This window comes from Oncorhynchus nerka, linkage group LG13, assembly GCF_034236695.1.
Source record: "Oncorhynchus nerka isolate Pitt River linkage group LG13, Oner_Uvic_2.0, whole genome shotgun sequence".
In the NCBI taxonomy this organism is placed as follows: Eukaryota; Metazoa; Chordata; class Actinopteri; order Salmoniformes; family Salmonidae; genus Oncorhynchus; species Oncorhynchus nerka.
The window spans coordinates 68,549,816-68,577,692 of NC_088408.1; the positions used below are offsets into that span (position 1 = coordinate 68,549,816).

At 41.8% G+C, this 27,877-nt stretch overlaps 1 protein-coding gene across 2 annotated transcripts; it reads left to right on the top strand.

Annotated features, from left to right (window-relative positions):
- On the top strand, positions 1-26,755 carry LOC115139978 (neuronal calcium sensor 1-like). Of its 2 annotated transcripts, XM_029677919.2 has the most exons (10): positions 1-123; positions 1,063-1,968; positions 2,081-2,231; positions 10,804-10,828; positions 19,894-20,032; positions 22,755-22,833; positions 23,255-23,343; positions 23,461-23,538; positions 24,469-24,585; positions 25,037-26,755. In XM_029677919.2, exons 3-9 carry the CDS (start codon positions 2,168-2,170, stop codon positions 24,565-24,567), a joined length of 573 nt encoding a protein of 190 aa, XP_029533779.1. In that variant the 5' UTR covers positions 1-123; positions 1,063-1,968; positions 2,081-2,167; the 3' UTR covers positions 24,568-24,585; positions 25,037-26,755. The 2 variants fall into 2 exon arrangements, with proteins under 2 accessions (XP_029533779.1, XP_029533777.1); XM_029677917.2 differs by having other exon boundaries at positions 1,063-2,231.
- The last annotated feature ends 1,122 nt before the right edge of the window (positions 26,756-27,877 follow it).

A 27,877-nucleotide genomic window follows, 5' to 3' on the forward strand; every position in this document is an offset into this window, starting at 1 on the left:
AGCTGACGCCGGTGGAAGAGACCGACAGGAGAAGCGCGCTCTTGTAGACTACAGAAACCTCGCGGGAAAAGCAGATAATTCGTCCATTTACGGTTAATTCCGGATGTCTGTCTGAAGATGAAGGTGAGTGTTTCAAAAGAAATCTGTCATCATGTCTTTCTGTTACAAGGGTATTATTTGTCATAGATAGTGAAAGTAGCTTTATAAGTAAACGAATGACAGGTAACAAACCGAAGAGCTCAGCCTTCACCGTCGCCATATCCATTTATGTTTGTGTTGCTAAGCAATAGCGCTGGATCCGTCTCTGGTACTGGTATCCTACTTTCGCAAACTGGTAGCCTACTTTTTGACTGTTTCGTTATTGAGTTGTTATTTTGTTCAAAGAAACATCACACAGCCTGGGTATAGTATAAATATTGTAGTGAACTCAAACCAAAATGCAGTGAGGAGTAAAATTATTATATGTAATTTAGATATGTTATTCACTTTGAGCATGGCAGAATGTCTTAATGTTTTTGGATAATTGATATGCTAGATTGAATGACATAGGGCAATTCCAAGGTAATGCTGAGACTTAGATTTTTCACTTTACAATGTATGGCTATGTCAAACAAAAAACCTATGATTGCAAAGTTAAAGAAACCATACAACTCTATGCACAATGGACTAGTTTTATTAATTACCACTGAACATTTTACCAAAGCACATTTACTTGAAGAGTGCAGATGCAAAGTTTGGTAACAGAATGAAGATTTGTGCTGTTTGTTCCGTCATTCCATTACCAGACCTTTCATCTGCACTGCAAGAGCATTGTGAGGACTGCATACAGGAGCAGGGCATTTCTCTCTCAACCCAATGAAGTCAAGCAAGTTGCTGTTTCAGTATTGTCTGCGAATGCTTGAGGAGAACTCGGCATTGAGAACTGCTCAGCATTTGACACTGTCATTGGTGTGGAGTGGGTGAGATTCCAGGGATTAAGGCTTGCTGATGTTCACTGCAATCTTGCCCCCCTGGCACTGCCCTGACCTTGCAACTGCTGTTTTTTTTGTTGTTTTTTTACAGTGTCTAGGTTACACGGGACCATGGAGCTGAGCAAACACAAGATGATGATTACCGTCACCACAGTCACATGCATAGAGAAGACAGTTCTGGCCAAGAACAGAACAAACACAGACATAGACCCTAATGCTTAGTGAGGAAAGGTGCCGTATTGTCCTGTGATGTACTGAGACTCAGCCAGCTACTGAGGTAGCATCTATGAATGCCATCTCAGGCCTGTGACACAGAGAAATTCCATTATTCATCTGAAGGAAGGAGAATTGTGAGTCAGAATGGAAGAGAAAAGAGAACTGTCACTCTGTAAATCTCTCAGCCAGTAAACTCACTGGGATGTTTTTATTTTCTCTCTAATTTTCTGTATTTTGCATTTAAAATGACAGTTTAAGTCGCAAAGACCTTTTGACTTTGTATTTTCTGCTGCTGTGTTTGAAGGAAGTCCTGCTGGGATCTGAGTTCAAGCCTGGGGTGTAATTGAAAAGGGAGTGCATCTAAGGCTGAGCCCTGTTCATTGTATTTTTTTTTACCCACCCCCTTATCTCAGCTGTCAAGAGGGAGGATTCTCTTATAAGTTACCCGCAGCCACAGAGACAGTGGTGGGAAAAGAGGGTGGGAGGAAGATAAAGGAGGAAAAGGAGGGGTGAAAGGAACATTGAGCTGAGTGTGAGGGAGTGTGTACACACAACCCAGAGACTGACTCCTGTAACCAAGGACAAAGGTAGCAACACATCACAACGTCACTCTCGCCCACTGAACATCCTAAAGAAAAGGGAGGCGAGCACTCAGACTCTGAATCAACAGTCTCCCATTATTCAGTGCTGAGCCCCTGGGGTTGGAGTGATTGCCCTGAAGTGCTGAAGTCTGGGCACATCTTGGCCACATCCAGAGTGGACTGCACTGAACAGAAGCCTGGTGGGTGGATGGAGTTCAATTCTCTGCCAGAGTTTACTGTTCTCTTATTTCAGTGGTATAATTGCATTGCTTTCTTTAACTGGCCCATATTTGCATCTGTTTGACCAACGAGGACTGAGGGGTGTTCAGTGTGTGTCAAGGTGGAGCTGGAGGAGGCGTGGAGGAGTAACCCAAGGCAGTGAGGACAAAGGTACCAACCATGGGAAAATCAAACAGCAAGCTCAAGCAGGAGGTGGTGGAGGAACTCACCAGGAAGACCTACTGTGAGTGTCCTTTTTTTAATGTTCTATCTTTTTTCAACTGGACTGAGATAGGATGTGGATTGTATAAAATGCAAATATTTTATGTTGGGAGAACAAAATCATTGTAAAATGGATAAATAAATAACCTATACATAATACATGCCTATTTCATAACTATGTAACAGCATTAAAACAGCACTATAAGAGCACTGAACCAAGTCTGATTGGTGAATTTTCTAGTGCATTTTATGATGAGCAATATTGAATAAAATACTAAATGTGTACCTCACATGACCTCGTTTCCATGTAGCCTGTATAAGACATCTAGGCTTCTGTTTCTCTTAATCCTCAGAAACAACAGCACAAATTAAAGGCCCAATGCAGCCGTTTTATATCAATATTAAATCATGTTTGGGTAACAATTAAGTACCTTACTGTAATAGATATATATTAACATGGGCAAAAACAGCTTTTTTAAAAACTATTTTTCAAGCAAGAATTTTGCTATGACTTTCTGGGAGTGCTCTACGTGGGGAGGGAAAACTGAAAACTAGCTGTTATTGGCAGAGAGGTTTGGAACCGCATGGTGATGTCACCATGGAAACTCCAGCCCATGCAAACCTGCTGATTAGAAGGTCCTGTGTAGATTGTATTTTTAACAAGCAACTATCAGGAAATAACACTGATCACATTTTTCACACTTTTACAGTATTTGTTTCATCAGCTGTTACAATATGATAAAAAACATAGGAAAACCAATTTTACTGCCATGGGCCTTTAACTGTCATCGCCTCTGTGGATATAGCCTAGGCTTCATATTTTTGGCTTGCATAAATATTTCTATGGTGTCACAAATTGTGATTAGTTCAGGTCTTTGGAAACAGTCCACTGGGAAGGAGAGATATATGAATATGCAGATGGAGTTAAGACTTTGGATCAGTAATCAAGCTGGTGGTGGTTTGCCAAAAGTTAGCAAATATTTGCTTGATGGAGCCTTCATACATTGCCATTAGTGTATGCACATTTAGGCAAAGGTCTTCAAGTAGCAGGCAAAATAACACTATTTTCATTGTGTGCAATAGGTCACTTAGCCAGGCAAAGTGGACTGGAGGCATTTGCATCAATAACAAGATAATCACAATTATGTTAATTAGCATCTCTAATCACAGAATGAACATATCCACATACAGTTGAAGTCAGAAGTTTACATACACCTTAGCCAAATACATTTAAACTCAGTTTTTCACAATTTCTGACATTTAATCCTAGTAAAAATGTCCCGTCTTAGGTCAGTTACGATCACCACTTTATTTTAAGAATGTGAAATGTCAGAATAATAGTAGAGAGAATCATTTATTTCAGCTTTTATTCCTTTCATCACATTCCCAGTTGGTCAGAAGTTTACATACAAATGTTCTATAGGGTTGAGGTCAGGACTTTGTGATGGCCATCCGAATACCTTGACTTTGTTGTCCTTAAGCCATTTTGCCACAACTTTGGAAGTATGCTTGGGGTCATTGTCTATTTGGAAGACCCATTTACAACCAAGCTTTAACTTCCTGACTGATGTATTGAGATGTTGCTTCAATATATCCACATCATTTTCCTCCCTCATGTTGCCATCTATTTTGTGAAGTGTACCAGTCCCTCCTGCAGCAAAGCACCCCCACAACATGATGCTGCCACCCCGTGCTTCACGGTTGGGATGGTGTTCTTTGGCTCACAAGCTTCCCCCTTTTTTCTCCAAACATAACAATGGTCATAATGGCCAAAAAGTTATATTTTTGTTTCATCAGACCAGAGGACATTTCTCCAAAAAGTACAATCTTTGTCCCCATGTGCAGTTGCAAACTGTAGTCTGGCTTTTTTATGGTGGTTTTGGAGCAGTGGCTTCTTCCTTGCTGAGCGGCCTTTCAGGTTATGTTGATATAGGACTCGTTTTACTGTAGATATAGATACTTTTGTACCCGTTTCCTCCAGCATCTTCACAAGGTCCTTTGCTGTTGTTCTGGGATTGATTTGAACTTTTCGCACCAAAGGACGTTCATCTCTAGGAGACAGAATGCGTCTCCTTCGTGAGCGGTATGACGGCTGCGTGGTCCCATGGTGTTTATACTTGCGTACTATTATTTGTACAGATGAACGTGGTACCTTCAGGCGTTTGGAAATTACTCCCAAGAATGAACCAGAGTTGTGGAGGTCTACAATTTCTTTTCTGAAGTCTTGGCTGATTTCTTTTGATTTTTCCATGATGTCAAGCAAAGAGGCACTAAGTCTGAAGGTAGGCCTTGAAATACATCCACAGGTACACCTACAATTGACTCAAATTATGTCAATTAGCCTATCAGAAGCTTCTAAAGCCATGACATCGTTTTCTGGAATTTTCCAAGCTGTTTAAAGGCACAGTCAACTTAGTGTATGTAAACTTCTGACCCACTGGAATTGTGATACAGTGAATTACAAGTGAAATAATCTTGTCTGTAAACAATTGTTGGAAAAACTACTTGTGTCATGCACAAAGTAGATATCCTAACCGACTTGCCAAAACTATAGTTTGTTAACAAGAAATTTGTGGAGTGGTTTAAAAATTTGTTTTAATGACTCCAACATAAATGTATGTATACTTCCGACTTCAACTGTAGCCATTTAAATGAAGCAGTCCATTTTGCAAATAATTATTGCTTTTTGTTCCTTCAGCATTTAGAAGACAAGAGTTGAAACATTACATTTGTGCACACAGTATTGAGTCTAGTGGGGTGGTGGTTAGCTTGTAGCATTGCATGCCAGGTGTTGGGTGGGAGTTGACAGCCAATGGCTGCCTAATGACAGTTCTGGCTTCACCACAACACAACCAGGGAAGGCTGCTGTGGCAGGAGATTGAAGTGCTGGGGAAGATTGGGCTTCGTGCTGGGATGGGCTGTTTGCTGCTCTCCTTTATCCAGCTCTCTCTTTTCTGTTTTCTCTCTCTCTCTCCCTCCACATCCCCTAATTGCCCTATTTGAGCAGGGAATGGAACAGTATAATTAGGATCTCATCTCCTTAGCTTTGCACAGAGGGGCACCCAGCCTTTTCTCCCAGCATGTCCACTCCCTTACCCCACTCTCGTCTAATTTAGACCCCTTTTAATTTCTCCCCTCATTCCATCTCCTTTTCTTTCTGATTCTTCTTCTCCCTCTCCTGTTGAGAGGCTTAAATATTATTCCTCTGACTTGTAAATCATATCCTTTCTTCCTATCTCATTGGAAGTTGTTTTCAGTGATCAATTTTGAGCCCAGGAAGTTGTAGGGCTGTTTTCAGTGCCATAATAAAATATTAAAAGAAGCTGGCTTACCTTACTGTCCTGTCCATGGCACACACCCAAATTAGAGGAGGAGCACCGTCTGTGCTTTAACAATTTCAGGATGCAGTTCTGGAGATTGTGTTTTTTTGGTGCATCTAAGGTAATTTGACAGCCAGTGAAGTAAATCTCATAAGCAACGTTTTTACTCCTATTGCCAACCTCACTTTGATCCAATGTCAAGTTTGAGACATTCTCTTTTGACACTTCAAAGGAAAAGCCTATCTATAATTATACCAGTCTTACACGTTTGGTTGTGCGGGCAGAAAGCAGAGATACTTCCTCTGCTTTCCTACTTTTTCTATTAGCTATTTCAATTTGCCAATTTAACAAGCATTTAATATAGCATGTTATGGCTTAAAACATACCCATATTTTAATGTAGGGGGCCACAGTTTAGCCTACTGTACCTAAACCTAAACAAGCCTAAATGGTTTTCCAAATGACTGGTCTGATATCATATGGAAAGAGGAATCCCAGTCAAATAACCTGAGGATGTAATAGGTGTTCTTGTTAGCCGTCAGACTCAGCTCAGCGGTTGATACTGACAGAGTGCAAGCTGGATGTGAGTAGGCCTGCAGGGCAAGTGAGCTGCTAGCCCTGACCTCACTGCTCTCCTTCCTCCTCAAAGGCTGATTGTATTACTGCCCATTGCCTTTGACTGAGTTACATAATCAAACTGGATTAAATCTCAGCCATGGTGAATTGCCTAGATTTTTGGACGGCATTGACTTTTGAGGCCAATTTAATGGCTTGCCCGACATTCATGAGATTGACTCTGTAATTTATGAATGTGTCACATGATAATTCACTGTGAAGCGCTGAGCAAAGCAGGGATGTACAGTGAGGGAAAAAAGTATTTGATCCCCTGCTGATTTTGTATGTTTGCCCACTGACAAAGAAATGATCCGTCTATAATTTTAATGGTAGGTTTATTTGAACAGTGAGAGACAGAATAACAACAAAATCCAGAAAAACGCATGTCAAAAATGTTATAAATTGATTAGCCTTTTAATGAGGGAAACACGTGCACTAATGTGATTAGCATGACATTGTAAGGAACAAGAACATTTCCCAGGACATAGACATGTCTTATATGGGCAGAAAGATCAAATGTAGCATAGTTTTGTTTGATAAAATCTATTTTTATGTTCAAATGTAAGAACTGGGTTCTACAGTTTGAACCCCTGCTGTGTCTGCACATGTCTTTTCTGTAGGGAAGCTAATTAATCATCATTTATGACATTCCTGGGAATGTGTAAACATTTTTTTATTACCATATAATTTTTGTTTGTTCTCTATAGTTATGTACTTGAAAATGTATCAATTAGGGCCTCCCGTTGGAGCAGTGGTCTAAGGCTATGGCTGTGCCACCAGAGACTCTGGGTTCGAGCACAGCCAATGTTGCAGCCAGCTGCAACCGGGAGGCTCATGGGGCGGTGCACAATTGTCCTAGTGTCGTCCGGGTTAGGGAGGGTTTGGCCAGCAGGGATATCCTTGTCTCATTGCGCACTAGCGACTCCTGTGGTGGGCTGGGTGCAGTGCACGCTGACCAGGTATACAGTGTTTCCCCTGACACATTGGTGCGGCTGGCTGCAGGGTTGGATGCGTGCTGTGTTAAGAAGCAGTGCGGCTTGGTTGGGTTGTGTTTCGGAGGATGCATGGCTCTTGACCTTCGCCTCTCCCGAGTCCGTACGGGAGTTGTAACAACAACACAGTAACTACTAAACAATTGGATACCACGAAGTTGGGGAGAAAAAGGGGGTAAATTTTTTTTTTTATAAGAAAATGTATCAATTGACTAATTCGGCACATTTGGGCAGACTGGATTCAACATTTTGAACAGTAATGCAATGCTGTTCATTGTATTAATCTAAAACTTTGTACATACACTACTGCCATCTAGTGGCCAAAATTGAAATTATGCCTAGACTCCTGAATGTAGCATAGTGTTAGTGAGTGTTGCATAGTGTTAGTGTTACATAGTTTGCCATTGAAAAACGACTGATCTCTATAGACGGGTTGGTTGTTTAGCCACAAAACGTGTGTACACAACTATGGAGCAAAACAGACGGTTGACTTAGATGGTTGACAACATGTATGCTATATTTCATCTCCAATGTTTATTGAAAACAAATACATTTTCACAATGAGCACTTGTTGTCTCTCAAATGCATTGTTACAGTTGTTGGTTAGCTAGCTAGTGAATTTTAGCCATATTAGCATTGACATGAAATCAGTCAAAACACCTCAAAACAAGACATAGTATCAAGAACAAGATGAAATGAGCTGAAATTAGCCACTTACAATTCCCCACATGGCAGTTTCTTGTAATTCTTTCTAGCAATCTGGCCATCCAGAATCACAACTTCTTCCCAATGGAGGCGCGCACATCGTTTTCATGACATTGTCAGCTAGCCCATCTCAGAGATTCAGTAACTCAATATATCAAAGTGTGTCATTGTTAATCCCAAATTACTTGTACAATACAACAATTACTGATCTTAATGGGGCGGAAGGGTAGCCTAGTGGTTAGAGCGTTGGACTAGTAACCGGAAGGTTGCGATTTCAAATCCCCGAGCTGACAAGGTACAAATCTGTTGTTCTGCCCCTGAACAGGCAGTTAACCCACTCTTCCCAGGCAGTCATTGAAAATAAGAATTTGTTCTTAACTGACTTGCCTGGTTAAATAAAGGTAAAATAAAAATTAAAAAGTGACAAAAATAACCCTTAGTATAGATATATGTACTGTAATTACATGCATGTATTTAAAAAAAAGTCAAAAGTGGCCACATTTTATTTTTTATTTTTTTGGTATTTTAAGGAAACCAGATCATTATGACCAAAGTATGAAAAATGACATGCTTCTACATTGATAACATTTGATCATAAAGTTACTGGTCCCCTCCCCCATGTCAAACACTTAGATTCATTATTGAGGGGACAAGGTGACATCACCTTTACTCTCATTTAATTACACCAATGGTAACATGATATCCTCTTACTTAATTGAAATAAGTACTGCCTTGTAATCAACATCGGAGAAAACGTGTTTCCAGAGGGGCGTGGTTTAAATAGCTAGATAGCTACTCTACAGGTGCCAAAATCTGACTAGGATGTCAGCAAAACTCTATTCATCTTTGGCAAAGATACTTACAATAAGCTCCCTGCCAACTCAGCATGTATTTTCAAACTTCCTGGTAGTTAGCCATGAGAGAAAAGTACTTTTCAGAATGACTGTTCAGGACCTTCCGATTTAAGTAGTGGTCCGAGTAAATAAAGAAAGTTACCAACACAGCACATCCAAATTAAGGTTCTCATTACCGAAACTGACCTAAAAATGCTGTGGTAATGAGAAATTTGTGTTTCGATAATGTTACCTCCTAAACTCAATCTGCAAATAGTAAAGACACATTATTATGAGTCAGCAAACAATTGACCACATCACTAAAGCCCATTCATGCCACCATGTTGGTAAGTTAATGGTTCTCTGACTTCTCTCTCAATTTTAGATTTTTTGCCATTTTGATAATGAGAAGGCCAAGTGGGGTAAAGGGGTTGTTTGAGAATAAGAACCTCATTCTGAAGGCATATATAAGTGAATAAATGAACTTGTGCTTAACTTGTGTTATTCACCCATAACATTTTATTTAAAAACTGGTTGGAGTTTTTACGGGAACTTGAAAGTGTTGAGACACGTCCACAGTGTTTTTATAAATATTATAGTTTAATGTAAACGTAAACTAGTATTCCATTTTTATGATTCATGGAAAAATTAAAGCAACTTTTTGTTTTATTCAAACAAGTTAGGTTTTTCTACAATGAAATTGTCACCAGATCTCAACCCAATTGAACACTTATGGGAGATTCTAGAGCGGTGCCTGAGACAGCGTTTTCCACCACCATCATCAACAAAACACCAAATTATGGAATTTTTCATGGAAGAATGGTGTCACATCCCTCCAATAGAGTTACAGACACTTGTAGAATATTTGCCAAGGTGTATTGAAGCAACACCCTATTAAGACACTTTATGTTGGTGTTTCCTTTATTTTGGCAGTTACCTGTATTTATTAAGCAAAACACCCAAGAAAACAACACTGCATCAGGCAATGTAAATAAATAGCCTATCCTTGCTTTACATGACAAGCTTCATTAAAATGTTGAATTAACGACTTAGTGGTGAAATGGCACTGTCTAGGTTACTGTTGAATGAGAGGAAAATGAAGAGAATGGTTTCTTTTTTTTTTTGGTCTTTAAAATGAGGCAATCTTTTCCCAAAGGTTATTTGTTTGAGCGTGTAGGAGGAAAGGCGGACACCTACTCTCAATTATATCATCCCTCTCCCTATCCACTGGGAACTCATTCACTCACTGGCATGAGCTTGTACTTGAAGGTTATAGGTATGCCTGGACATGACCTTTGCACATTCACTGTGTAAGGTTCAGGTAATATGATAGTTGTGACTATTCAAACCTTTGAATTATTCCCTCCACAGACTGGATAGTCTTGCAGGATTCTATATATGAGTTTTTTTTTAAAATCCAACCAAGATTATGGTGACAACAACATTATGACCTGTGGCAGAGGGAACAGCAAAATATAGCCCATGAACATTTAGTTTGTTGTATTGTGTGTAGTGCCTTAAGTAGCATCCTGTATAGAGAAAGCTACCTGTCTGTCCAAAGAACCACTGCTATGAGCAGTGTACCTTCAGAACGCCGTCACAGGACCACCAGGTTTTCAGCCCTGGTTTTAGAGAGTATGCCCCAGGGTTCAGATTGTGAAAGGAGAACCATGAGTGGTTGATTAGATACTGGCAGATAATAATGCTGCTTGTGTGGGCATGATAACATGTCTCGTTACCCAAGCCACTCACCTTCCTGCTGGGTGACCTCTCTCTCTCACACAATGTGCTAAATTGACCTTTGAAATAATAATAATGATGTGGTCCTTGGGAGCAATACAGCAGATGAGTGAATTCCATAGCTTCAGGTGTGATGAATCATTCGGTATGTTAACAATATGTACGGAATTACACATTATTCCTCAGGGTGGTTACAAATTGAAAAACCCCAGTGCAATCATAATTGAAATAGACAGCACTATTAAGCCAGATATACTGTCAGTCCAACCTGTACAGTCATGGGAATCAGTGATTTTCACCTACCAATGAATTTGCCAAGTCCCCTTCATGGTCTGATACATAGTACATTAGTTTGTCTCTAGCTAAAAACAGTTTCTTTTTGTCTTACAGTTACGGAGAAAGAGGTGCAACAGTGGTAAGTACATCATTTTAAATGACCCTCCAAATCTCCTCCTGCTCTACCCTTTTTTTCTCCCCCCTTCTCCCAAAACTCAGATTCTTCTAACCTATGCATTACCCCTAGTCCTCAAATAGACTCAAATAGAACTGTAGCTGCCCATGTGGGTGAGATTGACTGAGTCACCTGCAACATCTGCTGTCTACTACATTTGGCAGATGTTCTTGTGTTAATGCCAGGTGCTCCAGGGGCCAGCTAAAGGCTGACTTCAGTCTACAGGGTCACTATGACTGGTCTGAACCTGGAGAGTAGGTCTGCTGCTCTGGGGGCTGAGAGCAGTGACTAGGGTGTGAGCTGGCTGGGCTGGTGGCCAGGAGCTTCCTGAGTTGTTGACTCATGTCTGACTGATGCTCCAACTCTGCAGCTGGGTATTAAGGCTTTTCTACAGAGGGAGTATTTCACTTTATATAGCCCTCTGATTAAATCCTCAATTTAATAGATATTTGACACACAGATATGAAATCCATGGGAAAAGTATTTAAGTAGGCTAGATAGTATAGTTCTACTGCAAAGTTAATTTCTCACACATTGCCTTGGAGACAGATGAGTTCTGAAAATAGAACGACTTTGAAGCCTGATAATAGTGAGACAGAGTGACTTTGGAGTCTGTCTGATAACACTGACACAAACACCTCCGTGATCTAATCCCCGCGCCTCCCAAGCCTTCTGGGGCTATTTTCAAGAGGGACTTCTGATAACAAAACAAAATCGCAAGGTGCAAAGAGCATTCTACACTCTTTTGTGTTACTATAGCTCATAGCATTCCCTCCATGAGATTGTGGGTGTATCACTAGATTGCACCTTAAATGTGTTTCAGAGAGGGTATTACCATGTATTGCTCTCTGGCCTCCCTCTACTCTCAGACTGCACTTAACCTACTGGCTTTGTGACTAAATAGGCCTACATGATCACCTCTCAAACCAGCCATGTCACAGATTTCCTACAGAGTCAGGGATTGGTGATATTGTTGATGAAATCAAATCAAAGTTAATTGGTCGCATGCACAGTTTAGCAGATTGTCACGAATACGCAGGGAGTCTGGAAGCAGGTGCAGAAGGAGAGTTTAATAACAATGATGAAAGGCAAATGAACTAAACAGGCGATGCGTACTGAACATGAAAGCAAACCAACACTGCCTGATGACTGAGGCTCCTTGAGGGCCAAATAAAGGGAGTGTAATCAAGGTGATGATGAAGTCCAGGTGTGCGTAATTAATGGGGAGCAGGTGTGTGTAAGGATTGTTGCCAGCACCGGGGTTAGTAGACCGGCGACGTCGAGCGCTGGAGTAGGCGTGACACGTTATAGTGGGAGCAGCAAAATGCTTGTTACTAGCTCCTAACAATGCAGTAAAATGTCAAACAAGTACATATATAATAAAAAATATATAAAAAAATAACAATCACCCCAATTAAATATAATATATACTGAGTGTACAAAACATTATGAATACCTGCTCTTTCCATGACAAAGACTGACCAGGTGAATCCAGGTAAAAGCTATGATCCCTTATTGATGTCACTTGTTAAATCCATTTTAATCAGTGTGGATGAAGGGAAGGAAAAAGGTTCAAGAAGGATTTTTAAGCCTTGAGACAATTGTGACATGGATTGTGTATGTGTGCCATTCAGAGGGTGAATGGGCAAGACAAAATATTTAAGTGCCTTTGAACGGGGTATGGTAGCAGGCACTGGTTTGTGTCAAGAACTGCAACGCTGCTGGATTTTTCACACTCAACAGTTTCCAGTGTGTATCAAGAATGGTCCGCCACTCAAAGGACATCCAGCCAACTTGACAAAACTATGGGAAGCATTGGAGTCAACATGGGCCAGCATCTCTATGGAATGCTTGAGACACCTTGTAGAGGCCATGCCCCAATGAATTGAGGCTGTTCTGAGGGAAAAAAGGGGGATGCAAGTCAATATTAGGAAGGTGTTATTGTTTTGTACACTCGTGTATATGCCATTTAGCAGACACTTTTAAGCAACTTAGCCATGATTGCATACATTTTACATATGGGTGGTCCTGGGAATAGAACCCACTACCCTGGCATTACAAGCACCCTGCTCTACCAACTGAGCTACAAAGAACCTGATATGCTTACCAACCAGGCTCAAAGGTTGCTGCTGCCCCCTGGGGGAATGGCGTGTGGACGTCTAACCTGGATAGTGTTTGTCTATGTCCTCATGAATCTGTGAACACATATAGAACAGTGACTGTGATTGCCTCCCCATCGACGACCGTTCGTGAGCAGGCAAGTGGTGAGGCTGGAGGTGAGGTCTTTGCTAGCGCCCCATTGATGGGCATAGCAGCGTAGATCAGCTCCTAGCCCCTTATCAAAGATACTGGTCAGTCGCACACACACAGAGCACTGATTACATTATCAATATTGGTTATGATTAGCCTGGTGAAACCAACCTTATCGATGTGATCACCTTTCTATTTCACTTCAGATATCATAAAATGTGAAGTGAAATAGAATGGTCAACACAGCGATCAGGCTGGTTCCACCAGACTACGTAATGCCCTAAACATTATATGCATCTAAGAAGTAGTAAATAAGCAACAAATAATGTCAGTTTACATAAATTATGTTTCACAATTGGGTTATCAAATGTATCAAAGTGCTGAAGTGACTTACCTTCTGTATTTGTACAAATGATGAGCCTGTAGAAGCTGTTTCCGCTGACAGGTGAAGGTTGCTGGCCGCATACTTGCCAAAATGTGGCTGACTGTTCCATTCATAGGAATGCTTACAGTGAGGACATGTCTTCATGATAGTGATGAGGGCCCCCTTGCCGATCTTCTCTATGCTGCATGTTTGGCAGCAAACTGAACATCTCTCAAACAACTGCAGAAGACAATCTTATGAGGTGGTGGCAAATTTTGCATTTTGTTCTAAAGGACAAAGCTTTTTGCTAATGCACTTCACAACCAAAATAACTCTATATCCGTTGTATATGCTTGGCTGGGGAATTAGCCTACTAGTTTATCAAACCAGGGATTTTTCAACGCAACTTTTCACATAAACATGATCTGTTGTTGATGATGAAGCCGTCTGTGTTATCAGGGCAGTAACTCGGGTCACTATCAGAGGCCTCATGTCGTGTCCTTCTGATAGGAGTTGAGGGAGACTTTTTCTTTTTCCCCAAAACACTTGAGAATGCTGTCTCTGATCAACTTTTTTGTTACCTCTATCAGAACGATCTTCTTGACCCTAACCAGTCAAGGTGGGTCACTCAACAGAGATTGCTCTTCTCTGCATCACGAAGGCTCTCCGCACTGCAAAGCTGACTCTCTCCTCATCCTCCTAGACCTATCCGCTGCATTCGACCCCTCTCATGGCTGGGCTTCTCAGGCTCTGCACACTTTTTGGATTGCATCCTACCTGGCAGGCCGCTCAGACCAGGTGACATGGAGAGGATCTGTGTCCCGCACCACAGACTCTCACTACTGGTGTCCCCCAGGACTTGGTTCTAGGCCCTCTCCTCTTCGCTCTATACACCAAGTAACTTGTTTCCATCATTTACTCACATGGTCTCTCCTGCGGATGACACTCAACTACTTTTATCCTTCCCCTCTTCTGACACCCATGGCAACATGCATCACTGCGTGCCTGGCAGATATCTCAGCTTGGATGTCGCCCCCACCACCTCAAGCTTTACCTCAACAAGACGGAGCTGCTCTTCCTCTCAGGGAAAGCCTGCCCGCTAAAAGTCCTCTCCATCACGGTTGACAACTCCAGTGTTGCCCTTCCAGAGTGCAAATAACCTTGGCTTGACCCTGGACAACACCCTGTCTATCTCTGCAAACATCAAAGCAGTGACTCGCTCCTGCAGGTTCATGCTCTACAACATCCGTAGAGTACGACCCTACATCACACAGGAAGCGGAGCAGGTCTTAATCCAGGCACTTGTCATCTCCTGTCTGGACTACTGCAACTCGTTGTTGACTAGGCTCTCCGCTTGTGGCATCAAACCTCTGCAACTTATCCAAAACACTGCAAGTCCGCCTGATTTTCAAACTTCCCATGTTCTCCCATGTCACCTCGCTCCCCGCACACTCCACTGGTTTCCAGTCGAATCTCGCATCCACTAAAATACCATAGTGCATGCCTACAGAGCAGCAAGAGGAACTGCCCTTCCCTACCTTCAGGCTATGCTCAAACCTTACACCCAAAACCAATCACTCCGCTCTGCCACCTCTGGTCTCTTGGCCCTCCAACCCTACAGGAGGGCAGCTCCTGCTCCTGCTCAGCCCAAGCTCTTCTCTGTCTTGGCAATCCAATGCTGGAACCAGGTTCCCGCTGAAGCTAGGACAGCAGAGTCCCTGCCCATCTTCCGAAATCACCTGAAAACCTACCTCTTCAAAGAGTATCTTAAATAATTACCCCTCCTCATCTCAACCCCCCCCCCCCCCCCAAAAAAATTTTTTTTATTAAAATATAATTCCTGAAGCAACACTTGCACTTGACTGCCCCCTTTCTAGCTCTGACTTTGCTGAGAAGTACTTTATTGGGGAAAAGTGTACTTACTATGCATGTGATATGTGGTTGTTCCACCTAGTTGTCTTAAGATGAATGCACTAGCTATAAATCACTTTGGATAAGAGAGCCTGCTAAATGACAAAAATGTAAAAATGAAACAATGGAGGTGTCACAAGGGTACTTGTGTCGCATGACACTTTTATTCTAAAGTTTTGCCTGACAAGCTGTGAAAATTGGAAGTAAACAGTGAATTCAAATATTTTGTTAGGTCGCTAAACCATTTGGGTTCCAGAGTGGCGCTGCGGTCTAATGTACTGCATCTCAGTGCTAGAGGCGTCACTACAGACTCTGGTTCGATTCCAGTCTGTATCACAACCGGCCATGATTGGGAGTCCCATAGGGTGGCTCACAATTGGCCCAGCGCTGTCCTGGTTAGTGTTCGGCCCGGGGTAGGCCATCATTGTAAATAAGAATTTGTTCTTACATACTTGCCTAGTTAAATCAGTTTTAAAAAATTGTAATCACATGTTATGATATATACCCACATTTTCTCCTTCTGGTAGGTCCCGTATCCATTCATGACCAGGGGATCAGTCTGACACCCAACTGTGCACTTTGTCTAACAGAAAAACAGGGTCAACAATAATTATTGTCATCATCCCTCAATTATAAACATAGCTCGAGAAATAACAATATTGTTTGGAAGCTAATTCTATGCTTTACTGATGTTGACAGATTGGCTGCAGATTGGATTCGATTCAGGACGGTGACACCATACAACCTACTGTGACATGTTTTGTCATGGCCCTGGGTTGGTTTGAGTTGGTTGCTGCTAGTTAGTACACTGCTGTAGTCAGACATGAGTTGTTAGCTAGTACTACCATAGGTCCATCCAATATGTATTTGTGTCCTAGTCATGGGTTGCACCTTGGAGGCTAATGTGACTGTTTCATCTCAATTACATTAATTTACAGTGGCATGGAAATACGCTAAATTGGGCAAATAATTAGTAGCAAACAACGTTGTCATATTATGTCGTCAAATTTACTTTAGAGTGATGATAATGTTGCCATTACTGTTACTAGCAAAGTTCGTCCAACATAGCTAGCAATGCTAATGTTAGCTAGCTTTTAAAAAAAATGGTGGTATCGTGTTTCCAAGCCAAATCCGAGTTGTATTGATGTAGGCTAACGTTATCTAGCTAGCAGTGATACTGATTATCAAATATACATAACCAGCAGTCTATGGCCTAGCTAGTGACTACCAGTATACTCACCACTGGGCTCCTTCGGCAGGGCATGCAAACCATTTGGATGTGCATCCTGCTGGAAGCATGCATTGCATAGTTAATCTGTATAGGGTTTTTCAGTATAAAACATATGTGATCCTTTGAGCGCATTGGGGCGATGAAACAACGGAGCCACGTTGAATAAAGGGAAGCGAAGTGGGCAGAGGGGCGATTTGCACGTGGAGCTTGGCAAAAGAGGGCATGATTTGTTTACATAATTGTAATCCAAACTCCGTTTCAGACGAGACTGACTTTATGACCAAAATGATCCTCTTTACACTTTGTAGTCAATTTTGACACTCAAATTGATGCCTCGGTCCGTTTTCAAAGGGATTAGTTGGTGTTTAGGGGCAGCAGCTCTTGAAGCAATTTGAAGCACACAGGGAATTGGGTCATTTCCTCTGCCATGCAATGCTATAACACAGTCAACTCATCTCAAAGCAAAATAATGATGGAGCTGCCTGATTATTCTGTTTTTATTTTTGTAGTAAATGAGTGGATGAAAGATAAATAGTTGCATACATCTTACGCCCAGGCTAGATCTAGCTATACAACATATGATGATTTACTGTAGCCTATAGCACTTTGTAAATGCTGCCTTTCCCTGTCCGTCTCACGTGCCAGGTCTTTGACATTATTTCATCTGCCTTGGCTTTGTGTCAAAACCTGATCCTTGTAGAGAGAGAGAAGTCAGTGCCTCGTGAGCCAGTCAATCAGTGTGTTGATGCACTACCCTCTCTGATAGGGTCAGGGAGCAAGGGCTCATCCACATCCCTGTCCACATGCAGCAGAAAGACAACGTTCGGCTGGCTCTGCTTCGGCACGTGGCTACAGAGTCGGCCAGTCTCAGGGGCTGCCTGGGTGCACTGGGGCAGAATAACACCCTGGCTGTGCACTCCATCCAAGTCAGTCAGACTTCCATCCATTCTTTTACATAAAACGTTGCATGACTCCTCAATGGAAGATCAGCTGCAATCACCATGGTTGAGTGTGAAAGACGAGAGGCAATTTAAACAGGGGCAATGCCAGATGGTGTGTAATTAGTGGAGGAGCCACTGATAGACAGAATAAATAGCAAGGTTAGATAAATAGACTCTTAAATACGACCCTAGGCAACACATTGACTAGGGTTTCAATGATGAACTCTTTTGGCATAGAGGAACTACATCACTGCCTCAGTCGATAAGAACAAATGATAATACCTCTGGGGGCTCTCCCAAAAAATCTCGAGGCAGACATGCCAGAATGCCGTGATTGAAAACCAAAGTTTGCAAGCAAAGCCTTTGCAGTGGTTTTAGTTAAGGTAGTTGATGCAAACTAGCCACTTGCGAAATGCACACGTTAAAAATAACCTCTGTGATCTCCATCTTGCTAGCTACTATTTAGTATTTTGTTCAAGCAGATAAAGTAGTGACGTAGGCAGTGACGTATTGCCTAAAGAGTCCGTCATTGAAACCAGACCCTAGTCACTCTGTTGCCTACGGTCGGTCGGGTTTTCGAAACTCTTAGATAAATGCTGGTACTGTTAAATGTCTCCTCCATATTGATCAATGCTAATCTATTCAGGGGGAAATGTCATTAGCATGCTTAGTGCTCACCTGCAATCAATAACACAGGGACATAGCCAAGTATCCCTGCCAACTGGACAACAACAAGGGAAAGTAGCTAAATAGCCTTGTCCACAACACTGTTTATAGCCATCCACCATGATGACAGATTACAGCGTGTTGGTAGAAAGCTGCCAGTCATGTACAGTATATCTCCAGGTTGCCTCACTGACTATGACATAAAGTCACTGGTCTACTGGTTTAGGCTATTTTCATGTGAGTAAGCACAATTATCCTGAAAGGCCTAGGAGCTAGGCTACATGTCCATGCACAACTGCACATATGCTAGTGACTTAGCCAGGGTCACATCAAACTAGAGAAAGATGCTTCACATTTAGTTAGATTGGGATCATCCTGCCCAATTACTAGTCAATGGTTAGTTACTAAGCAACTGATTGAATCTAAAGGCCTGTGTGTTTTTGCACTAGCCTGTTTTTGCATGAGTCCCCCAATGAATATACAGTACTGAAACGATTTTCCTCTCACAGAGACAATGGGAATTTCACAAATGAGTTAGACAAAATCTATTTCACTTGAAATGGGTCATATTGGGATTATGATGTGCTTTGTATTACCTGCCCGCTGAACGGCAATTAGACTTGATTCCTCATTGTTCTTCAATGAGCTTTCGTTTCCTCTGCATATCTCCACATCTGGATATGCAAATAGGAGGATTATGGCCTTCTCTTCAAAATTTTCTCAGCCCATCTTTAGAGATTCTCTGTCTGTCTGTCCTATTCTAGGTTATGCAGGAGTGTGCTTTATCTGAGAGGCAGATTAAAAATATGAGTTTCAGAGTGAGGAGCCAAAGGAAAGAGTGAGTGTAGGGAGGATCTGTCCTGGCTTCATTCTTCATTCCTCTCAGTCTGGTCTTCATTACAACAGATCCTCATCAGGACCAGTCTGTGTCTGTTGTCAATCACACAGAGACCTGGGAAGTTATGGGAACTCACAAAAGACCTGTCTACCTACATCACTGTCTAACACTGGGTCAGACGTCGTGTGGATGCACATTTTAGTCCACCAAACTGATAATACCCCCATGCTTTTACCAGAGAGCGATGGAGAGAGAAATATACACCTTAAACTAGTCTACCCATCTCTGATTCCTTCTTCAAATCTCCTTCTCCCTCTCCGTCTCCCTCTCTGTACAGACCCATTAAAGGCTTGTTATTTTACTCTGATAACACTGTTTCTTTATTGAGTTGTACAACGAGACTGTCTACCTTTGAGTGACGAGGCTTGAAATTGGTTCTATACATAGCTGTGGTGTTATGTCATTCTGGACATATCATCTCATCTCTAGAGGCTAGAAGCTCACAGATTGATGTATCATTTATGCACATTATCAAAAGACAAGAAAGTCATTTGATTTTAATTAAACTCCCTCTGCCTATTATATTTGATTAGAGACATTATCTTATCTGCTAGCAAGATAAATAGCTTTGGGTTAAACCTTTTTATACAACATGCTGTTTTAAACTAGATCAATGCTGCTTGCCTGTTAAGAGCTGCGTCTGAAGCTCAGTGTTATTGAACAATTTCATATTATATTCAATAGGCTAATTGTATCCCTATCATGTTAACTTTCTCTTGTGTTCTATTTGCCTTCCTCTCTCATCATTATCATCATCATCTCCTGCAGGTACAAAGGCTTTATTAAGGACTGTCCAAGTGGTCAGCTGGATGCTGTGGGCTTTCAAAAGATCTACAAGCAGTTCTTCCCTTTTGGTGACCCCACCAAGTTTGCTTCTTTTGTCTTCAACGTCTTTGATGAAAACAAGGTTTAAATGTTTTTATTATTTGTACCTCCATACAATTACATGTGCTTTTTCTGCGATTTTAATTACATTTCAGTCACTGTCATGTTAGGGGAGTAAATGCGTACATACTGTATAGTAAAACGGTTTAGGATGCTGTTTCTGGTAGATGGGTGAGATTACTCTGTGATGATCTAACTGTTTCCAGTCTCTGTGGTGCCTTGAGGGTCATAGCACTGTGTAACGGTCTCTAATCAGAAGTGGAATCTGAGCGCAGAAAGGGTCCCTTTTGTGGGATCAATCAGAGGTGAGATGGGTTGACAAAGCACATGTCAGAGGTTCCTGGAAATGAGAGGGAAATGGACTTTGAACAAAGGTTTTTGTAATTCACAACAAGGCATTGCAATTTTTGTTTCATCCTCATGGTCTGTGGGCTTTGAGAGGAACCCCAAACGTTGTGTGTGTGTGGCTTGTTAATGAAACATGCTAGTGCAGCCTGGCATTATGTTATCAATATTCAATATTAATCATTCATAAAGCAGCATCCTCGTTTAGTTATCAAGGTCATCTGTTGTGTTGTTAAGAGCAGCCCTCACAGGCTGGTCGATGACCCCTGGCGGCCATAGCCACACACTGGTTCGGATGTTTATGAGTTTAATTTGTGCTAAGCACCCTGTAGTTAGAGAGAATGCAGTGGTTCTAATAGTATTTGTAATCAGTGTAATTTTTCAGTTCAATGTCTGTTTTACAACAGCTGGCTGGCTGGCTGGTCCCTTGTCTGGTGGAGATAGAATCAGTCTGAGAGTCCGTAAAATGCTGTTGTTGTGTCTCAGATCCCATATCTCTCCTTTAGCAGGCCTGGCTCAGGTCTGGGGTATGTATCCTAGGATGTAATTTTGCCTACAACAATATCTCATGAAAATCAAATCAGAAAAGGTCTACTGGTATCTTGAAAATAAATATTTTGTTCCCCTCTTCTCATTATCATGTAGTAGCAGGCATTGCTGTGTATGTATGTAATCACAAGCGCATACAGTCAGGATGCTCGCTGCATTTTGGCACATTTTTGGCAAATATCAAACAGCTGATTTTTTTCACAATATTCCAAAATACAATCAAGGGAAAAACAAAGTTTGGAAAAACAAATAGTTTCTGTTGCAAATAGTAGATTCTAATCCATCTGTAGTTAGGCTACCAAAAGATCTTACCAAAAGTATGTGGACACCTGCTCATGGAACATCTCATTCCAAAATCATGGGCGGCAGGGTAGCCTAGTGGTTGGACTAGGAACCGAAAGGTTGCAAGTTCGAATCCCGAGCTGACAAGGTACAGATCTGTCGTTCTGCCCCTGAACAGGCAGTTAACCCACTGTTCCTAGGCCATCATTGAAAATAAGAATTTGTTCTTAACTGACTTGCCTAGTTAAATAAAGGTCAAATAAATGCTGTAATAACAGCCTCCACTCTTCTGGGAAGGCTTTCCACTGAATGTTGTAACATTGCTGCGGGAACTTGCTTTCATTCAGCCACGAGAGCATTAGTGAGGTTGGGCGATTAGACCTGGCTCGCAGTCGGCATTCCAATTCATCCCAATGGTGTTCAATGGGGTTGGGGTCAGGGCTCTGTGCAGGCCAGTCAAGTTCTTCCACACCGATCTCGAAAAAAGACCATTACCATTACTTCCACACCAGCCTCAGACCATTATTTCTCCTCCACCAAACTTTACGGTTGGCACTATGCATTGGGACAGGTAGAGTTCTCCTGGAACCAACCAAACCCAGATTTGTACATCGGACTGTCAGATGGTGAATCATGATTCAACACTCCAGAGAACATGTTCCCACTGCTCCAGAGTCCAATGCGGCGAGCTTTACACCACTCCAGTCGACGTTTGGCATTGCGCTTGGTGATCCTAGGCTTATGTGCGGCTGCTCGGTCATGGAAACCCATTTTATGAAGCTCCCGACGAACAGTTAGTGTGCTGACATTGCTTCCAGAGGCAGTTTGAAACTCGGTAGTGAGTGTTGCAACCGACGACTGATGTTTTTACGCGCTACGCGCTTCAGCACTCGGCAGTCCCGTTCTGTGAGCTTGTGTGGCCTACCACTTTGTGGCTGAACCGTTGTTGCTCCTAGACGTTTCCACTTCACAATAACAGCACTTACAGTTGAACGAGGCATCTTTAACAGGGCAGAAATTTTACGAACTGACTTGTTGGAAAGGTGGCATCCTATGACGGTGCCACGTTGAATGTCACTGAGCTCTTCAGTAAGGCCATTCTACTGACAGTGTTTGTCTATAGAGATTGCATGGTGAGCTCGATTTTAGACACCTGTCAGCAACAGGTGTGGCTGAAACAGCCGAATCCACTAATTTGAAGGGGTGTCCACATACTTATATATATATATATATATATATATATATATATATATATATATATATATATATATATGTATATAGTGTACCTGGCAGCATGCATCCATCTTACTAATGACCAGAGTTGACATACTTTAGCCTCGGGAGAGCCAGGTGCAGAGCAGAAATAGCAGCAGACATGGAGCACAATTCTGCCCCACTTTTCAGCAGTAGACCAAACAAAGTGTTTAGGGGAGTTAGTGTGAAAGAAGATATTTGTCTTGTGTCTAACCCCCCCCCCTCTCTGTCTCTCTCTCTCTCTCTCTCTCTCTCTCTCTCTCTCTCTCTCTCTCTCTCTCTCTCTCTCTTTGTGTGTGTGTGTTATTGAATAGGATGGACACATAGAGTTTTCAGAGTTCATCCAGGCCTTGTCGGTGACTTCGCGGGGGACACTGGATGAGAAGCTCAGATGTAAGGAGAGATAACCCCTTCACATCAGGCAGTGCACGTTGACATTTCAGTGACAGGACCTGAGTCTTTGTGATCGTATTGTTATGCATGTACAGAACAAAAAGACAGGCTCACAGAAGACTACAAATAAGAGATTTTTAAGTATTGTTTCGATGGTGTTGCCTACGATGTGGGCCCTGGGTTTGGATTACCTTTAGAAAATATTTGGGAGAAATAGTTCTGACTCTATGGGGGTTCATTCCATCTCAAAACTCTCATCCCACTCCACTCCCCCACATACAGCCACTCATGTTTAATACCTGAGTAAAAGGTCAAGGCTACATACATTCATCCATCCCCATCTACCTGTACACAATCCCAAAACTACTTTATTTACAATCAGTACTGGGCCTTCACCATCTGTTTTTTTTGCTGTATTTAGGGGCTTTCAAATTGTATGATCTTGATAACGATGGCTACGTCACACGAGATGAGATGTTAAACATCGTAGATGCCATATATCTGATGGTGGTAAGTTATACAATACCAAAATGTTCCAGTGTCAAAAAGGCTAATGGTAGAATTCACATACAGTATTTACATTGACCTGAAATATTGCTAGACAATATATTTGCCTTTGTGTTCCAGGGGAACACTGTAGAGTTACCAGAAGAAGAGAATACACCTGAGAAGAGAGTGGACCGTATTTTTTCCTTGATGGACAAGGTATACCTCTATTCCACAAATAAAACACTGTAGTAACCCAAAACCACCACCATGGGTTAAGATAGAATTATGTAACTATTTGTTGATAGCTATTTTGCTCTTACTTGTACAACTTATAGATCACTTTGTTTCTCAAGTCAGTGGCAGTACTATTGTAATGAGCTGACTAGCAACTCCACAGAAAATACCATGTGTATTGTGTTCCTACTGTGTCCCTGTTCTGTAGTGCAGTGAGGCGGGCCGTCTAGAGTTTAGACCTCTTAGCCGTAGCCATCCCAGCAACACTAACAATTCCTGCAGTCTATAAACACCACAGATACCCCCTCCACCACCACAGCCCAGTGCTAATGCCCACTCAGCTCACTCAGGCCCTCCTCGTCCTTGGCTCAGTGAAAGATGAGATGGAGCCTGCCTGGGCATGTTTGTCAGTTCCATACCCAGTGCAAGGATCAGCCGATAGGACTGGCTTCAGAGCACAGCATCAGTTGCTCAGTCATTTGTATGGGCGGAGGGGAGTGAGCTGACCATTCAAGTGCACTGAACTAGATCAGCCAAGCCATGTAGAAAAGGCCCTGGTATATTACATTAATGGGGACGGAGTGGCACAGAGGTCTAAGGCATTGCATCGCAGTGCTGGAGGCGTCACTACAGACCCGGGTTCGATCCCAACCGGCCGTGATCGGGAGTCCCATAGAACGGCGCGCAATTGGCCCAGCGTCGTCCGGGTTAGGGGAGAGGTTGGCCGGGCTAGGCCGTCATTGTAAATAATAGTTTGTTCTTAACTGACTTGCCTAGTTAAATAAAGGTTAAATAAAAACAATTACTCATGATTTGTTTGCCCCCTGCTGGTAAGATAGAGTAAAAGCGGCCTGATCTGCGATGGAGATGCTGTTCCGTTGTGCTATATCTTCTCCTGTGTTCTTATTCCAGAATGCTGATGGCAAGTTGACCCTGCAGGAGTTTCAGGAGGGTTCCAAGGCAGACCCCTCCATTGTGCAGGCACTGTCACTGTACGATGGGCTGGTATAGGGCCTAAAGTGTTTAAAGGTGAGTGGAGCAGTGATCATGCAGCATTGAATTCAATACCCAAGTATTGGAAATGTCATAAGGTTGTACTTACTGTATCATATAATCAAAATCATGTTTTATAATAAGAGAAACAAAGGAATTGTGTGGTCAATTGATCTGAGGATGACAGTGTGTGTTATTGAGAATACTACAGTTTACGAAGTGCAGTATAGTGTAGAGGTCAGAGGCTCGGTCTGAAAACAATGCAATGTATTCCACAGCCCATTATTGCTGTAGCTGACATCCTGCTCAACATGTGATAGAGTGTGTTTCAGCTCAATATAGACACTTACATGGGACAGCTTGGTTTTAAAGTAGCACTGTATTTACTTGTTAGTTTTGTGTCTCTTTTGTCAATAGGATCTTGCACTGTTTGTGTCAATGTCTGATTTCATTGTCACATTGAACTCAATGGTGATTATTATTACAGATTCGCAGATGAGCCCAACATGGTGCCATCACACCTGCTATGAGAAAAAAGAATCTACAAGCATCAACATCCCTCCATGCACCATCCAGAAGGAGATGTGGGGTGAGGAGAAGGGCAAGGACTTGTGTAATACTGCTGCCATCAATTGCACATATTCATCTGCACTCTAAGCATTGAAAACAACTCTGAGCCCTCTGATATACAAAAATGTAAAATAAAAAAGGACAAGAGGGGAATATACACTGAACTTATACATACAAGCAAGGCGGTTGTTTTTCCTTGTGGACTATACTGGAGGATACCCCTTGAGGTGTGTGTGAACTGTGAACGGCGCTCAACAGAGTCAGAGTGGTGTGACTGACACGTGGAGAGCTGTCACATGGCTACCTGAAAGACTACAGCAGGAGACATCAGCAGGCACTGATTGTTTTTGAGAGTGTTGAGGGAGATCAACTTATTTATAAATCCATGTATATAGGATATACTATAAATAGTCTTGTTATTATGTGTTGCTTTGCTGCGTTTGTTGGAGTGAAATTAAGCTTAATCGTTTTTGAATCAGTTTTAATTAATGGAATGCTTTTTTTCATCCTGTTTCCTGCACAAACCGCTTCCTTGGTTATCTTTCATATTTTTATTTGAGGAGTAAGTGGTCAGGGAGGGGCTTTCATTTGGCACTGTAATGTCTCAATGCCACATTCTAAATGACATGATCAAGCAACACAGTGTAGTTCCTCACAGTTGACATATCTCAACTGAGGCTCATTATTTCCTTTGACGTCGTCTTACTCCATCCACCCTGTGTATACACAAGGCTTCAGCCATTGAGAACAAACAGACATACATTCTCGTTGTAAAGATTTTTGCAGGCTGTCTGTTTGAGCCTGTCCTTTTTGTGTCTGTCCTGTGTGTTCAACAGAAGCCATAAATCCCAGCATGTGATGATGCCTTTCTCGTTCAGTCTCGGGTCATTTCAGTCTTACCAATTAGGCATTTGTCAGCTTCACTGATTTAGCCTTACTCAAGTGATAAAGATCATTTCCCCCTGTGCTGTCATTTACATTGAACAACACAGAGCACAGAGTAAAATGCATTTTAAAGCTGCAATATGTAACTTTCTGGGCGACCTGACCAAATTCACATAGAAATGTGAGTTATAGACCTGTTATTCCCATTAAAATTAAGTCTAAGAAGCTGTAGACCTGTTCAATGTGCGCTATTTCTATGCTTCCTGTTTGTAAGTTTAGTTTTTGCATCTTTTACTTTTGGTTTTGCACACCATCTTCAAACATCTGAAAATACAATATTTTGGGTTATTGAAAATATATTTTACAGTTAAGATGGTATGATGATTCTCTACACTATACTTGTTTGTTTTGTTGCATAAACTGAAATTAGGTGAACTATTTCAATTTTAGCAACCAGGAAATGTCGGAGCGATTTCTGCAGTGGACCTTTAAATGGATGCCTTTACATTCTGTGATTGAAATTCTGTTTTTGAAAATTCAACCTCAAAGCTCTCTAAGCTCAACTTGTTTCAGAAATGTGTCTCAGTTCCCTCAAATACCCTTTTATTCAAAATGGATGCAGGAACAGAACTCAGCCAGAAAGTGGTTGAAGTAATTGTTCAATGGAGATTCAGACTTTTGTTAAACTTAAACATGAATTACCCTGTTATAATGAATAAAGGATTACATTGACTGTAACTTGTTCATTAAACAGTGCTTTAAGACAGTTCATACTGTAGATATGAGTAAAGACAGGCCTTAGTGTTGCTTTCCACTTCAAATCCATAATCTACTGCTACACCATAGGTTCGCAATGTAAGTTTTTATGTTCTGACCTAACTTCAAGTATTCTTACAGCAGACTAGCACACTTAGAAGAGACCATTAAGAAGTAGTGAGATTTCCTTGGTGTCTGATATGTGCCATCGCCGTGCGGTTGAAAAACTCACAGTGGCTGGGTAGAGGCTAGCCAGGCCCTCAGCAAGATCCACTGGGCCATTAATCTGTTTAACATTGTCCATTCCTATCCAACTGGTCTGGATTCAGGAGATATAAGAGCCATTAGAACTGGAGTTACTACATGCCAAAGGAGGACCCAAGTGAGCCAAGCTCATACAGTAAGTCTAAATAGTGACCTGGTAGGTTTAGAAGGAGAACATTTCTTTATCATTGCAGTAAACATCTTTAATTAATTGTGTTCTGGCATTGGTGTTGCAGCAGCATCCCATAAAATGTATTTAATTATCTTTGATATGCTTTTCTTGGGTAAGCAGAATTGTGGAATAGGAGACTGAAATCATGATTCCTTTAGGCACAAAAGTGTGACTAAAATCTCACTAAACACTTAACCTGTCTCTGACACCAATGGTTCTTTTTTGGGGTCATTAAAATGTTTTCATTCTTGCAAACCCTTTCCTTCCTCTTGTATGGTTGCCTTCTCTCCTCGCCAAACGTCCGATATGCTGCATCAATCTCTTGGCTTGCATGGCTTGACACTTCTTTGTGCTCAAATAAAACTCAGTAAGAAATTTTAAAATAGATAAATCCCTGAGAGCGACTGCCTCACCATGTGATGTAATCGAAGTATCCGTTCTTATCTGGATCTGTAATCCGACGAGAAAGGGATGCTTGGCTTCCTCAGCCTTTCCTCTGAAGAAGAATCTGGCATTTCTGTCTCATGTCAAGCCACTGACTCCATTTATGCACCAGCGGGATATATTTATATATACATATATTTTGGTGTCTTTTTTCCAGAGACAACTAATCTCATGCTATTCTACACATGTTGCAATGAGGCTGAGAGGAAAACATGCCGTTTTATACAGTAGCTAAAC